Source organism: Anarhichas minor, unplaced genomic scaffold, assembly GCF_050575085.1.
Source record: "Anarhichas minor isolate MPS153535 unplaced genomic scaffold, ASM5057508v1 ptg000025l, whole genome shotgun sequence".
NCBI classification, from domain to species: domain Eukaryota; kingdom Metazoa; phylum Chordata; class Actinopteri; order Perciformes; family Anarhichadidae; genus Anarhichas; species Anarhichas minor.
The window spans coordinates 5,961,730-5,977,154 of NW_027466471.1; the positions used below are offsets into that span (position 1 = coordinate 5,961,730).

The window sequence follows — 15,425 nt, forward strand, 5'->3', positions numbered from 1 at the left end:
GTTGTACACGTTGATGTGAAATGCAGAAGAATTAAACGATTCAATGGTCGAACAAGTGTTTTTATTGAACAAATATCGACCTGCAGTCAGCTTTTACATATTGAGACTTTGTTTACTCTTCTTGAGTTGTACAAATTGGGTATGAAAGAAGAGAAATATTGTGAAGCTGTAGCTGCTCCAGTGCCTCAGAGAAAGAGTGTGATGATGGCTGAGGATGCGAGCAGGAGGAGGACACTGGAACCAGTGGGTGTGGCGCTGTTACACAAGTCTGTGCTACAGCACTTTATGGGGTCAACACATAAAGCATTGCTATTGCAACCCTTGACGATGACACCTGATGGAAAGAAACTCAGTTTCAACAACAATAAAAGCCACCGGGCATTCAGCACAGCAACATATCGGCTCAGATAATCTATTTGAAATGTTCAATATCTGGAAGAACCACTCACCTTTCACGTCGTCGGTGGAACAACGGTCAATGCCGACGGGACAAGTTAACTTGTCACTGCAGGTTTTGCCTTGACATGAGTAGCATTCCAACCCACATGCTGTACAGAAATACACAATACAACACACATGTTTTAAACTTAATCCAAATGTAATGCTCATTGTTTTGTGCATTTTTTTTAATGAAATCTTACTGGAAACAATTCCAGCTGGAGAACGAGCAGAGAAACTTGAGAGGAAATGCAAACTATTAAATATGATATCCTCAATCCCTCAAAAACAAAAACCCCACACCCAACAAAAACAAGACAATGATATTACAAGCCAAGGCACATGAATCATAAACTGTTCTTACCTGCAGACACAGTCACAAGCAGGATCAGAGCTCCATAGAAATGCATCATGAACGGAGAGAAAAAACAGATGTTTAATATACTGCGTACTGGAGACAAGATGTCCACTCTGCTGAAGCTCCCCTTATATAGTCCAACCCACCAGTCTTGTCTAGAAACCTAGTTGCGTTTCTTATGAAAGCCTCCTCCCATCAGCCTGCAGTAGTTCACCGCAAAGTATTATATTGATTGTTGCAACAACAACAACTGACATTTCACATTTATTTTGCTGCCAGTGTTCAAACTATGTTCAAGTGAAGTTATTGTCTCACTTTACTGCCTCTGGTTTCATTGCGACTGTCAGAAAGCAGTGATGGTCCTAGAATCAAGATTTCACTTAAGTTTAAGTTTAAAAAACCCGTTTATAAGTAAAAATACTAATTGGACAAAATGATCCTTCAGAGCAATCTATAGCAAACTCTCTCTGTTGCCATCAGGGCCTGTTATTTCTGTTTGTTAAACAGTATATATATCATTTTTTGTGAAACATTAAGGGTTAAAGATTGAACAAAAAATAAACATGAAATCAGAAGATATTTATTTATTTATTCATCAAATATTAGATTTTGTCATTGAAGCTGTTTTGACAAAAACGAGTAAATAGATGATATGAGTTACCTCTCATCTTGTGAGGAAAGAGCCTGGAAGACTTTCAAATCAGGGAGTACAAAGTATACAATAAATACACACAAGTATACATCATATTTATTGTCGTTTTCATGGTAACATGATATGTTGCAGCAAAGTGCTGTCCCATTCCTATTTACACCATCTCAAGCCTTCACAGTCTCGCACACTCAACCACTTACCAGGTGACGTCAGTAAGTCCTTGAGGGTTCAGGGTTTGAGGGTTTAGGGGGGACATTGGGATTTGGCCTCATGGGAATGGGCCTGACTCTTCTGATGATAAACTAGATGACCTTAACATTTTTTTCACAATAAACACTTGAAATGATGAAGGCACTTGCAAATCACAAGGTAGTAAATAATGTTAACCACACTTACAGACATGCCCCCTTCATGCTAATCCCTTGCCGTTTAGGAAACCTAAAAACATGATTTCTTTTTTTTCATACAATATGAAAGTGTTATTTTTACCTATTCTGAAAAGGTGTATGTAATTATTTTTAGTGAGACAAATTGTATTATTCCTGTGTGATGATGTTAGTCCCTATAGTAACCATTTAATTGTATAGAGACTATTTCTTTAAAACTTGACGTCACTTTATGACCTGAATGACCTGTTGTGACCTCTAGGATGATCACAACTTCATCAAACTTTATTGACAATAAAGGGGTTTCTGAGCAGTTTCCAGAATAGAGGCACTCGTCATCCAAACGGCAAAAAATTAAGTTCTTACCGAAGTCTCCATGTGAAAAGGTTTAAATACCAAATCACAGCATGAGTTCTTTTAGGTTTGGTGTCTTCATGTTGTATTTTGGAGAGGTAAACTAATGGTTAAACGTTGCACTAAATGTGAAATGGTATCAACCCATAAACAACCCTTTTACACTTTCATAATTTATTTGAATTCATTTATTTGTATTTCTGATTAAAACAAATTTGACACACAGTGCTGTTGTTGATGTAGATTTTATGAATTGATAAAAGCACACTGTTAAAAAAGTGTTCTTTATTTTTTCCTTTGGCTTTGATCTTAATAGAGAGTTCACATTTATTATATATTGAAGAGTGAATTTACAACACATCTTCAGAAACATGATGTGCTTCAGATGTAAGTCATATTAATCAGTCATTAATCAAGCATTAAAAACCTTTATAACACTTGGAAAATAATTTACTAAGCTGTTCTAACATTGTTTAAATTGAATACCGGTGAATTTAAAATATTTCAGAACAAACCTGACAGGGTCTGAACTTTGCAACCTGAATGAAGATGTCGTTTCAATGTAGACACACGTGGGGTCGCTATTCTGTCTGGTTCGTGGAGCCATGCATTGTCTGCTACGTAAAAAAGCGACGACGAGGAAGTCAAAGTGAACTGACGTACTTCCTGTCCAACGTGAAAATATTCCCAGGTAAACATGCAAAGCAAATAAATATATATGCAAAGTGTGATGGTGTCGTGATCAATGCAGAAAAAAGTGCAAACGTTATTATATACAGTCTATGGTGCGAACACATCAGGTGGTTAACAGTTCACAAGCTGCAAATGGGATCACAAGCTCGCACTACATCCTAAAAATACAAAACGCTGGCATGAGAACGTGAAAATAGTGGTTGGACATGAAACGCCAAAAAAAAGCTCACTTATATACAGATCTCTATGGTAACAACATCCTAAAATTAAAAATAAAATAAAATACCATGATACATTTAAAAGATAAAGTGTTCAACTGGAACACTTTAATTTAACATTCAATGGTTTGAATGTTAAATTCTTGATGTTTCCCTGATTAGTATCATAAAATAAAGCACATCATCAGAGATATTTAGAATGCAGTCTACAACTACTGTGGTTCACTGTTGATATACTGTCAGTGGGGAACCAGCTAGCTAAGACGGTATGAAGGATATCATCTTATTAATGTATCCTACTGAGATACTATGTAAATCTTAAAAGTGAATGATAAACGGAAAGCTAAATGTCTTCTTTATAGCTTTATATATAAAATACTATGTATAGTAGTGTATATCTAGATACTGTACATATATATTTAAATTCATGATTAATCTAATTTTTCCAATTCATTAATTCAAAGTTTTCAATTAAATCATGTCATGCAGGCTCACAGTATCATCATGTTTTTCAAAGATGACATAACATATAAAGAAAGGCTGTCCTTATAGAGATAAAGTAAGATGTATTATTATATAACAAAGGGGAGCACACAGACTAAATAATCCAGGGAGGAGGAGGAGGGGGATTGGGAACAGATGAAGCTGATCAGGGCGGGGAAAAGTGATCCCACTGGAAACACCATAAAACAGATTAATAATATCCCCAAATAGAAACATATCTGCCTCTATACGAACAACTCATGAAGGGCTACCATTTACTGACTGCAGACATGTCTATTGGTTATTCTGCAATCACACGGTGTTAGCATGGTTTACTTTGAGTTGGCTCTTCTCAACAGGATGTGGTGTAAGAGTTGGTCGACTGAGGGGTGTTTTCTTTCTTTCTGGTTTTGTCTTTCTGTCTGCTCGTGTCCCCCCCCCCCCCCCCAACCCTCCCGCCCACCGTGACTTACACATCCGGCTGCTCCTTCTTGCCCTGCAGCAACCACTTTCCCGCCATCCCCATTATCTAGATTTCCCCATTTCCTCCATTACTTATTTATACCAGCACATTTCCATCTGATCGTTTCCAGCCACACACTCTGGCCTGGTTGCCTCCTTTGCATCTGTCTCAGCTTCCCAAGCCTGTTTCTGCCTTACCTAATATCAAGTATCAAGTTTCAAGCTTCTTCCATATCATAGCCACAACAATTACAGAGAAGCAGTCGTTGGCAACGGAAATCTTTGATCTTATGGTCCCTGCAGCCATGCTAATTCAATATGTATAAGAAAACCAAGTTCTCTTCACAGGAAGCCATGGCGCCCACGTGCTAAGCTGGTAACCATGTTATAACCTAACACAAACGTTTAGAAAACTGTCCGAAACCAGTTTACGAAAACACGTACAGACGTAAGACTTGAAACTACACTTGAAACTTTAATGTGTGAGAAAAACTGAGTTGGCTTTGGCTTCCTGATCTCAGTGGTTATTTCTAAAGCAGACATATACTCTGCAACTACAGAGCATATCCTGTAAGAGTTCACATGCAGAGAAGCACCACAGAAAACACAAACAAGCAGCCAAATATGAATTAGATAAATAATATATATGATGAATTACAATTCAATCGATGAGGTTTATAGTCTCCACTAGCCACTTGTCAGCAAACGCCTCTTTTAAGACACTTAAATGCTTCAAAATGTATATTTACTGACAAATTCTATATTGTGGAACAAAATGTTAAAATATCTTAAGCTCATGTTAACCACAGACCTTTTTTCAAACTCATAAAAAATCAATTTGGAGGTGCAAAAATGCGAACTCATTTTCAGGTTTTAGGACTCATTCCTGCACTGCTTTTTTGGGAAATGTTCAATAAGGACCGTCTTGATAGCTGTACGTCTGAAATACCCAATGTTCTTGCTATTTCAGGATGGTGATGGAGACAGTGTGTCGCAGGACCTTGCTGTACAAAGGATGAAAACCTACAACATCAAGACACGTCAGAGGGTCCTGACAGCATCTGTATCGTGGGTAGAGGGCACGACAGTTCTGACTCAGAAAATCTCAACAGAGAATATTCTTAATGGAAAATAGTGCATAAACACAGCGGAATCATTTGTGGAGACAAAAAAAGACAGCATGAGTTTTTTTTTCAAATATACATCTTTGAAAACAGGCCCCTCACTGCCATGTTGGCTTCCACTGCTGTTGTAAACAGGTACTCGCATGTGGTCTTTTCTATAATGCTACCATCCCAATTGATGAGTCGGCACATCAAGTGAATTGTTTGGCCAGGTTGCACGTGTATTGGCCAATTGGTCCATGGGTGAGGCATTTTGAATAGCAGTGTTTTGCAGGATAACCACCGCTTCACCCGGCTTTATCTTAAATAAGGTGATTGAAGTATCAAACAAGCTCAAACTGGGAGAATAGATATCTGCACACTTACATCTATGCAGAGAACATTTTTTAGTTATTTTTAGTTTTCGGTCTAAAGGACATTCATCAGAGCATACATGGCTCAGCTGGAACGACAGGTGTAGAAACAAACAAATTACATCCCAATAACTGTATGCAGTACCACCTGTGCACATCCTGGTGGTAGAGGCTCCGCCTCCTGTTAACTACAGCTTTAAAGTGCCGAGTGTAGTACTGAGAGGTTTACAAGTGGAACTCAAACTTACACAACACAAGAAAAAGTCAAGGTCAAGGGTTTCACCTAATTTGTGTAATAACACTAGCGGAGTGATGGCGTCCTGAGCAGGTGTTTTTTAAAAAGCATGCGCTTGAAAAAAAAGTAAATTTAAGTTTAAAATTAGGCTGAATATTGGAAAGGTTTCATAAGCTGGAGAGGTGAGAGAATTTTATCGTTAACTCAACAACAAACACACAAAAAAGCTGCACACAAACAAGTCAGACTTTTAAGACTAAATGTCTCACAAGTTAGACATTTAAATGAAAGATCATCTCACTCACGTAGAAACAGTTTTTACAGTTCACAATTAGAAAGCAAAAAAAAAGCACTGCATTGACAAAAAACAAAATCGCAGAGCTTCAGAGAGAGAGCGTGATCATGGCCAAGGACACCAGCAGGAGGATGACACTGGGACCAGTTGGTGTGGCACTGTTACACAAGTTCCCCTCACAGCAAGCCATGGAACCTGTGCATACTAAGCTGGTTTGGCAGCCCTTGGTAACCATGTTATAACCTGCAAAACACAAAGGGGAAACTCTCAGAAAAACCAGTTCACAAAACGCTGGGTATGAATGCGAATAAGGGATGTGGAGTATCAGAGAGGGCAGTTCTTTCAGACATTTCAAATGGTGTCTGAACAATCAGCTCCGTCGTCAGTGAGCTGAGAGACACCGTCTGGTTGGAAATGTCCTGATGAACTGTCTGTTGTTAAGGCTACTGATGCTGATAGTGGGCTCCCTGCTGGGTATCTAGTCTGGTTCTTCTGTTTATGTTTTGTTGGTTGTTCATTTTTCTTTTGTTTTTCAGTTTATTGATTGGTGTTTTATTGTGTCTGCTTTTTAAAAAGTCTAAGGTTTTGATACAGCTCATCTTATATCTCTGTAAACCTGAGCAGCACTTGTGGCCTCCCCCCAGGGACTACAGATGAAAAGGAGCTTTTAGATATATATTGGGCATTGGCCCTGCAAAATAAACGATAAAAATAAAAATAAATAAAAATAAATAATGGCCCCCAGGCATTCAGTACAGCAACCTGTTGTTGTACACCAGCTGTTTGATGTTTGGTGTGCACAATATTAGCCAGAGAAATGTGAAGGAACAACTTACCTTCTACTCTGAGAGAGAAACAACGGTTGAAGATGAAAGAACAAGATTTGGTGTCCGTGCAGGAGTGAGGGTCGGTGGCTGTGCATGTGTAGCATCTTAATCCACATGCTGGACACAGAGACACAGAACACATCAGGTCAAGTCATGGCACATATTCAGTGGTGTATAGTAACGAAGTAGAAATACTTCGTTCCTATACTTAAGTCGTTTTTTTGGATATCTGTACTTTACTTTACTATTTATATTTCTGCTGACTTTTACTTTTACTTCACTACATTTTGCAAAGAAAACCGATACTTTTACTCCGATACATTTCCCCTGAAACCTTCGTTACTCGCTACAAAATCAAATCTATCTTTAGAAACAAAATGAATCATGAGACCAGCGTCGGGGACTGTGGTGGAACACAGACTGCAAGCAAGCAGGTTTGGTGAATCAGTGGTCCTAGCTTGCAAGTTAAATCATTGGTTAATCACGTTAATGCGCAATTGCAAACAAGTGCTCTCAAAGCCGCGGTGTTTTGATTCCCAGTGATGCCCAGGATGCTATATGCTATAGCTAGCGATCCTACATGAGCAGAATTCCACTCTACGATGACTGATTTCATGATGGAAGCAGAAATGCAAGCACCTGCTACTCCCGCAACAAACTACGGTGTTGACGAAGACCAACACCCGTGGATCGCTAGCGAGTTAGTGAGCTGAGGAACTAGTGTGCAGCACTAGTTGGCTAACGTTAGCTAGCTACCACACCATAGGATTGACAGGAGCCGCGAGAGCGCAGCATCGGGGTTAGCATTATGGTTAGCATTATGTTTAGCATTAGGGAAATCCTTCCCAGCTGTGCGCAAGCTGTCTGTGAAGCTGAACACACCTCTACCTGCCTCAGCGGCCTGTGAAAGGCTGTTTAGCATCGCAGGACTAGTCTTCAGCCCAAGAAGAGCGAGACAGAATTCTCGCAATTTTGAAAACCAACTTCTTTTGAAGATGAACAGGACATTTTTCAGTTTCAAGTAATGACTGGGTTGTTACTTTCGGTGCTGCTTTAGTATTGATCATGTTTTGATATTTGAGTCATTTTGTGGATGATCAGATGGAGTTATGATGGTAGCAGTCGCCCAGTTGCAGATTCAGCTTGAGCAAAACCTTTGCCTATTGTGTTCAAATCAGGCCCATAGGAGTTTACAAGGCAGGTGTCCTTTCTCAAAACACTGACCTGATGCATCAAGTGGATATTTTTTGCTGAAGACAATATTATGCATTTGCCCTCTACATCCTCTAGTCGGAATGAGCATACTTATAAACGCACTGTTACAACTCCTTCATAGTGTCATATTGTTTTCAGAGAATTATGATAAGTTCATAGTAGATGCAAAAGTATACTTATGTACAATATATTATGTTGAACATTGTTGCTCCTGGATGGATCACAGCCAACACAATTATGTTCAACACAGCTCCATGTCCTTGGTCATGGTGGCCACAGCACTTAAAAGAATAAACTTCATAATTCTCAAAATTCTGACGCTTTGCTTTTTTATTAACAGCATTTAGTTGTACTTTTACTTTCAATACTTAAGTACATTTAATATCAGAAAATTACTTTTGATAGTTAAGTACAATAAATACCAGATACTTTAAGACTTTTACTCAAGTAGTATTCTAATAGGTGACTTTTTACTTTTACTGGAGTAGTTTTCCAGTAAGGTATCTTTACTTTTACTCAAGTATGGCTTTTGGGTACTTTATACACCACTGACATATTACACATCACTTTTTCTTCTTCTCCTTTAAAAAAAATGTAATTAAATTCTTTTACCAGTTTTCACAGTTTATGTTATGTTGTGAGTGTTTTGCAGCAAGTGTGTGATCGCTTCATTTTGCATAAATAGCCAAGAAGAGAAACAACGAGCGGAGGGAGATGACATGTAACAAGAGTTCTCGTCAGACCGATGAAGCCCAGACAGAGCGGCCTGGTGACTACTGACCACGCGCTCTTATTGGGCAATGGACTTCCTTTTCTTGCCGTCTTTTTGCCACCATGAGGTTAACCAGTGAAGACTAAAGAAGGTCGCTGCTTCAGCGCAAGAGACAGTTTGACACATAATCACAATAAAAACAAATATTAGTGCTGGGCAAGTTAACGTGTTATTATCGCATTAACGCATTCATTAATTAACGGCGACAATTATTTAATCACACGTTAACGCAGTTTGTTTTTTATTATTAAGCGGACATTTTTAACACAAGAACCTGCGGCTGACCAGCCAGCAGCAAGCGGTGAACAGCTGTTTATGTGGCGTCTCTTCCGTCTCTTCCTGTTTCCTTCACCTACATTCCCCTGGGTCCTAAAGCCCTCCAAGTGGGCCTACAGCTTCTTATCACCCTCTATGTACCAACGTACATTTATAACAAATACCACACGTATTACGGTAATCAGCGTTGCATATGTGTCTGACCAAAATACCAAAAAAAGCAAAAAATAAATGATTAATTTAATTAAAGTTGTTTTTGTTTGGAATATGTAGAATAAGCATATCATTTAGTTATCACTACTGAGAATTTAACAAACATAAAAAAATTGCATCTATTACACACTTGAAGATAAAGTTGTGAACACCGGCTGAATATCTATTATCAGATTCATAACTGTATTTTAACTGCTACTGTGTAAAGGGAATACTGCTGTTAAAAAGAACCTTATTTGTTTAAAGTGTTTGCAAACCAAATGTTATTGCACTTTTGTTCATATAGCAGTACTTTTTAAATAAAAGTGAGCAATACACTACTTTTGAATTCATTATTGAATTTTGTGCATAACAATGCGATTCAAAATTTGAATCGTTGCCCAGCACTAAAAAATACGTTTAAACTTTGCAAGAACTGAACCAACCAGTGGTGGGCCGTCAGGGCCTGCAAAGCCTTCTCTGCTGGCCTAAACAGAATCACAAAGTTATAGCTATTTTATAATTTAATATTTGTTCTTAAATACACTACATGTATTATAATTTATAAAAATATTTTTCCCATTATCTTATTTTCTCATTGCACAGCTACTGTCTTCCTCAGTTGCTCTGCTTCCAGTGCAGCTTGTTTTAAGTAGAGCTTTTATCCAATCAGATTTCACCTCTGTGTCTCTAGGTAAGAACAGAGGCCCGAGGCCTGCAGACTCTCAAGTGCAGCCATGTGCAGTTTAAGTGAATGGGGACGATATTGTTGATTGTCATAGTCTTCAACCAATCAGATCTTTAGTTTGACATGTTGGGCGTATTCTTTGACGTGTCAGCACCTGCTAGCCGGCCTATAGCTACGTCAGCATTACGTGCAGCTCAGTGTCCATGTGCAGCTCTGCCGCGAGGTGCAAAGTGTGCTGTGAATGGTCAGCTGGATCAGCTGTCAGTCGGCTTTAACAGCTGGAGAGACTTTTGAGAAGTTTGTGTGTGTTCACATGATCACTGTACTTAATAATAGTAACTAATAATACTAATAACTAATAAAGACACACAGTAATCACCACTGTAGAGGTGTTTCTCTCTGTAGTCTGTTAACAAACTGTGTTCTGTGTTCTGTTTATAAGCACAGGATCCATTTCTACCGGCGGAATGTGATCGTCTTATTTATGAATTATTTGCGTCTGTATGTTTTGAAATTGTGACTGTGACGTCATTATTAAATAACCCAGAATATGATTATTGTTTCTCTTAAATGATAAAACTCATCAAACACTCAGGAATGATGTAAAAAAGTGTTTCGTCTCTCCAGCTCTCTCTGACTTTAATTGTTTCCATAATAAAAGTTATTGAGGGAAACATCAGATCATGAAAACACAAATCTTTCTAATAAATGAAGAAAGTTGTTTGTGGTCGTTTTGTTGTTCAGACTACAATGAACATTTATTTAAACCAGATGGTGAATCACAAACCTAATCAAATATAAAGCTTGAGTTTATTCTGTGATCCGTCTCATTATCCGTCACTCTGGTGTTAAACTCAGTCAGTCAGTCCGATCAGCTGCAGCGTCCAATCACATGACTGATGAACAATGAGGGGGCGTGTCGGCTGTTAAAATACTTCCTGGAAGTCTGTTCTCGTGGTTCCTCACTCACGGCTCCTCCGAGGTCCCTCCTGCATCCTCGATCCTCGCTCCTCAGAGCTACATTAGAGCTTTGGAACGGCCGTCAATATGGCGGCGCAGAAACAACTTCCGGTTCAAGTGAGGATCGAGGAGCGAGGAAATGACAATTAAGAGACTTGAGAAGTACCCTTAGTCGGGTAGTGAATCACATCACGTGATGCAGCTCAGCCAATCAAATATGGGCATTCTGACCCGAGTGAGATGTACCACACACCATGACACAGGGGACTGAGACGAGGAAAGACTTTGCAGAGCAGTACACTCAATGTTCAAGTTGTGAAAGTAAAATCTTAAGACAATCTCTGTAGGTCGCGGCTTGTCATTAAGGAATGATGGTGGGTCCCACAGCCAGACCAGCTGAGAACCACTGTCCTCCATGAGAGCAGAAAACATTATAATTTCCTGAGTTTAAGCTTTTGCATTTTCTAAGTGCTCTAGCATTGATCAAATGTATTGTAAGCCTCGTTCCGAACGGTTTAATACGAAGAGTATATAGTTACAGCCTTAAAAACAAATAATAGCTGTGGCGCCATCATTTGGTTATAGGTGGTATTTCAGCTGCAGGACGGCAGTGAAGGCCCAGGTATAAAATGCAGGCCCGCCACTGTTTTAATTTCTGTCTTTTCCTACTCTCTCAGCTGCTGGCTGTAGCCTATACTTAATGGACAAACATAACTGTAAGAGCCAAATTCAGTTTGCTGTTAAATATTTACTTGTGTTTGCATGTTTAACTTTAATCACATCTGTTTCTACTTTGAATGTTACAAGGATGTCGTTATAATTTGTTATAGTAAGAAATACACGTAAGTGACAGACTGCCGTCACTTTCAGGACACTTTGCGACAGTTAGGAGTAATATCTGAAGCAGAGTGGAGCCGCACAGTTTTCCGACCGTGTTATGAAACGTGTTATATGGAACGATCTACGTGGATTAAGTTGTGGATAACCTGTGGATTATTAAAGTATGTCCAAGTAATCAGCGTACTTTTAGGAAGAAAGGAAGTTGTTTGACTGACTTGTACGAAGGAAATTGATCAATAAAAACATGTAGCTATTGCTTTCACCTACGAGCGGTGTCGGTGTGAGCTATGTGCTAAGGACAAGAAACACGCGTCAACTTAAGGTTTACATTCTGCTAAAGGTTTGGACGCTACAATAACAGTGGTGGTCAATACGCATATTTTCCAACATGTTGAACTATTGTTTTTACCTTCAGACACCACTTTCTTTTCAGATTTTGTAATAGCATTTAAAAACTACAGCATTTCCTTATTTTTCATTGTTACAATATTCAGTCAATACACATAGGAAAGCTGTTCTTACCTGCAGACAGAGTCATAAACAGCACCAGAGCTCCATAAAGCTGCATCGTGAACGCGGAGGAAAACAGATTGTTTACCGGCCAAGTGAGGGGAGAACCGGAGAGAAGCGTTCCGCTTTCAGCCCAACTTCTTCTGTCTTCTTTCAGAGCTTGAACATTTGCATTTCCTCACAAAGCCTCCTCCCAAGTGATTTGAATAACGTCACCCTTAAAGTGACCTCATTATCCCTGACACAGCCATGCACTTTTTTTTTTTCTGAAAAAAGACAATAACTTAATGCAAGAACAATATGAGATCATCTCTCACAGTAGAAACAATTGAATATTTTATTTATGTGCTAACTTTTCACAAAGCTTTTATTTCTATCCTTTTCACTTCTTGTCTCGAAAGAGGCACTTTCACTTCCTTCTTGTGGTTCCAAAAATAGATGATCAAAAAATCACTTCCTTCAACAGGACACATCAAGCTCTGGGAAAGAATGCTCATCAAAAACAGAGTAGACATGTGGTACTGAAATAGAGAAGGTAAAGACAAGTGGAAAAAACATTGACACAATGTGACCTTCGTTGCTGACCCATCAGTCAGCCTCTGACCAGTCAGACAGCGTCACCAGGTTGACGTGGTGCAAAAGATCAGGTTAGTATATGGAGTCATCAAATGGGAAAACATTATTTCAATTTTATACTGACTGTTCAGAACAAGTTGCAAAATCTTACTAGCCTCGTATAGGAAAGATCATTTTGTCTCAAACTCATCAGGCTGGTGTTCTATTTTGAAATCGTCTGATTTTATCACAATTGTATCATAATTATCATTTATTACGTCACTATCCGTTATTTTTTTTACAAGGATCTACAGCATTGTAATAGTTTTCTTGTCTCGATGGGGCAGTTTAAAACTGGCTCAGTTTCATATATAATGAGACCGGAAATAATTTACACATTGTTACGAGATGACGTGCCAAGAGTTAAAGTAGCTAATCTATGACGTTTAATTGTTTTAATCAGCACTAGATCGCATAGACTCTATAATAATAAACTCTTAAACTCTCAGACAATCAAAAAAATAGCTCCAATGCAATAAAGAAAAACGTTTCTTATTCAGGTCCAGGTGTGACCACATACTGTAAATATTTCCTCCACATTATTTAGAATAGTGGTTTAAGTTTGAAAAACAAATGCAACCGGAAATCTTCTACTGCTGTGATTGGCTTGACTTTAGCCGCGTCATGTACGCGCCCGCGTGATCTCAGCACATGCGCCGCTATGTTTTGAAAAGCCGAGGCAGCCAAAGCCGCTGACTGCGCTGTTTAGCTTCGTGTTTGCACGGATTTCTGCACACCATAAGCCATGTTTACAATGTAAGAGCAAACGAAAACATGCCGAAGTCCGCTAAAAAGTCCTGCACCACTCAGACCTCCATCAGCAGGTACTTCGGAGGTCCGAGCAGCAGCGGCGCCTCCGTTAACCAGAATCCTGCTCTGCACCAGCTTTCAAGACGCAAGGTGAGGCGTGCTTCATCGAGTACATGCTCAGGTCACTTATACCTCACTTAATGCTAATTACAGAACCTCAACTGCTTTCGTCCTGCAGAAGAAACTTTCCCCTGATCGTAGTGATTTGGGATTGTCAACAAAACGAGCCAAGCTTTGTGTCCAAGACCAGCAGGTGGAGGATTTGGACTGTGAGCCAGCACCCTGCCAGATCACTAAAGGTGACTGTGTGCACCTCAAACACAACATCCACTCGATCCTTCTTAACTGTCACACATGCCCCCCACGCCCTCACCCATTCCCAGCATCACATTTAATCAAACAGCATGTGCAGTATTAAATCCTCCTGGTAATGTGTGTAGTTTGGAGCTGATCCGGATGCATTTGAACTGCTTAGAACATAAGAAAAGTGGAGTTTTATCTGATCTGACACGATGTTAGTCTGACAAACTAATGGCAGCAAATCTTCCCTGGTGAATCCAGGTAATACCTATTAGTATTCTCTTATACTGGTTTATAAGCCTTTTATTCCCAACGTCTCCTCTCACCCCAGAGAGGAGCCGAGGGGCAGCCGGCAGCCTCTGCTCCTCCACCTTGGAGAAGCTGAAAGGCTTCACCTGCTCGGCCGAGCCCGGTGTCGCTCAGAGGGACGAACAGAAGACGGGTGGTTCTGGGAGCAGTACGATCCGTGACAGAGGAGGCGGCGCTCGGCCTCCCCGGGAAGGAACAGATCAACGCAGCGAGGACAACAGCCTTAAACAGCCAGAGGAGGAGCTTGAGGATGAGGAGGTCAAAGAAAAGGAGAGTTCAGGGACGGCTGCTGCAGAACAGGTACCCAATATATAAATGTTCCCTCAGAGGACATTTTGCCCTGCGATAGTGTCCATCAGCAAGGCAGCAGCCGACAGGCCCATTGTCTGTAAATGCTGCGGTCCCACTTCTGTCGAAAAACACATTTAAAAGGAACTTTATTAGAAGTGTTTGTTTCCCGTGTTTGTTGGGCCACAGAATAAAAGATGAAGTGTTCGAACCCGTTTTACGCTTTAAGTGGGAAAACTGATGCTGCTGAAATGATTTTCTATGCGTATTTTTTTCTGTTGCAGGCGTTCCCCTTGTCTGAGTTTGCTAAGTCAGGAGGAGGACGGAGAGGAAAAGGTGCAGAGCCGAGTCCTCCGTCCGACTCCGGCAACCCCTCCAGACGCTCGAAGAGCGCGTACACTCCCCTGGAACAGCAGGTCATCGCGCTGAAACAGCAGCATAAGGACGCCTTGCTGGCTGTGGAGTGTGGATACAAGTACAGGTTCTTTGGGGAGGATGCAGAGGTGATTAACTGAGGGAGCTTCTGTGGAAGGAAGTCAACAGTATCAATCCAACATGTGTCATATGTGTGTTGCAATTGGTGGATATCTTCATAGTGAAAATGTGTTTCATTGTCGTTTAAAGGAGTGTTAATGTCATAACATACTGTTAGAGGCTTTCACACATGTCCTACATTTTATTTCTCTATTATAAATCCTCATAGTGGATGGAACTATTTTTTTTATCTGACTACTGAATTACGAATACACAGATCAAAAAAATAAAACTTTCA

The 15,425-nt window shown here is 39.9% G+C and overlaps 2 protein-coding genes across 2 annotated transcripts in view; one reads left to right on the plus strand and one right to left on the minus strand.

Moving 5' to 3' along the window:
• Positions 1–56: 56 nt before the first annotated feature.
• Positions 57–12,502, minus strand: LOC142957679 (uncharacterized). Its single transcript, XM_076099629.1, has 7 exons — positions 12,344–12,502; positions 6,888–6,995; positions 6,143–6,294; positions 5,670–5,737; positions 803–951; positions 450–548; positions 57–334 (listed from the first exon to the last, which is right to left on the minus strand). The coding sequence occupies exons 1-7, from the start codon at positions 12,387–12,389 to the stop codon at positions 186–188; spliced, it is 771 nt and encodes a 256-aa protein (XP_075955744.1). The 5' UTR covers positions 12,390–12,502; the 3' UTR covers positions 57–185.
• A 1,066-nt stretch (positions 12,503–13,568) lies between these two features.
• The window catches only part of msh3 (mutS homolog 3 (E. coli)), a 40,632-nt gene continuing 38,775 nt past the window's right edge, over positions 13,569–15,425 (plus strand). The window contains exons 1-4 of the mRNA XM_076099525.1: positions 13,569–13,846; positions 13,935–14,055; positions 14,388–14,665; positions 14,938–15,156. Coding sequence (XP_075955640.1) covers positions 13,721–13,846; positions 13,935–14,055; positions 14,388–14,665; positions 14,938–15,156 — 744 coding nt within the window. The 5' untranslated portion in view covers positions 13,569–13,720. The remainder of the gene's footprint in view (positions 13,847–13,934; positions 14,056–14,387; positions 14,666–14,937; positions 15,157–15,425) is intronic.

Excerpts from the sequence above, each read along its gene's own strand:
- LOC142957679 (XM_076099629.1), bottom strand. The coding sequence starts at position 12,389 with ATGCAGCTTTATGGAGCTCTGGTGCTGTTTATGACTCTGTCTGCAG. Across the intron at positions 952-5,669 it reads TACCACCAGGATGTGCACAG|ACAAGACTGGTGGGTTGGAC; the intron begins GTGGTACTGCAT and ends CTAGGTTTCTAG. Across the intron at positions 335-449 it reads TTCCACCGACGACGTGAAAG|GTGTCATCGTCAAGGGTTGC; the intron begins GTGAGTGGTTCT and ends TCTTTCCATCAG.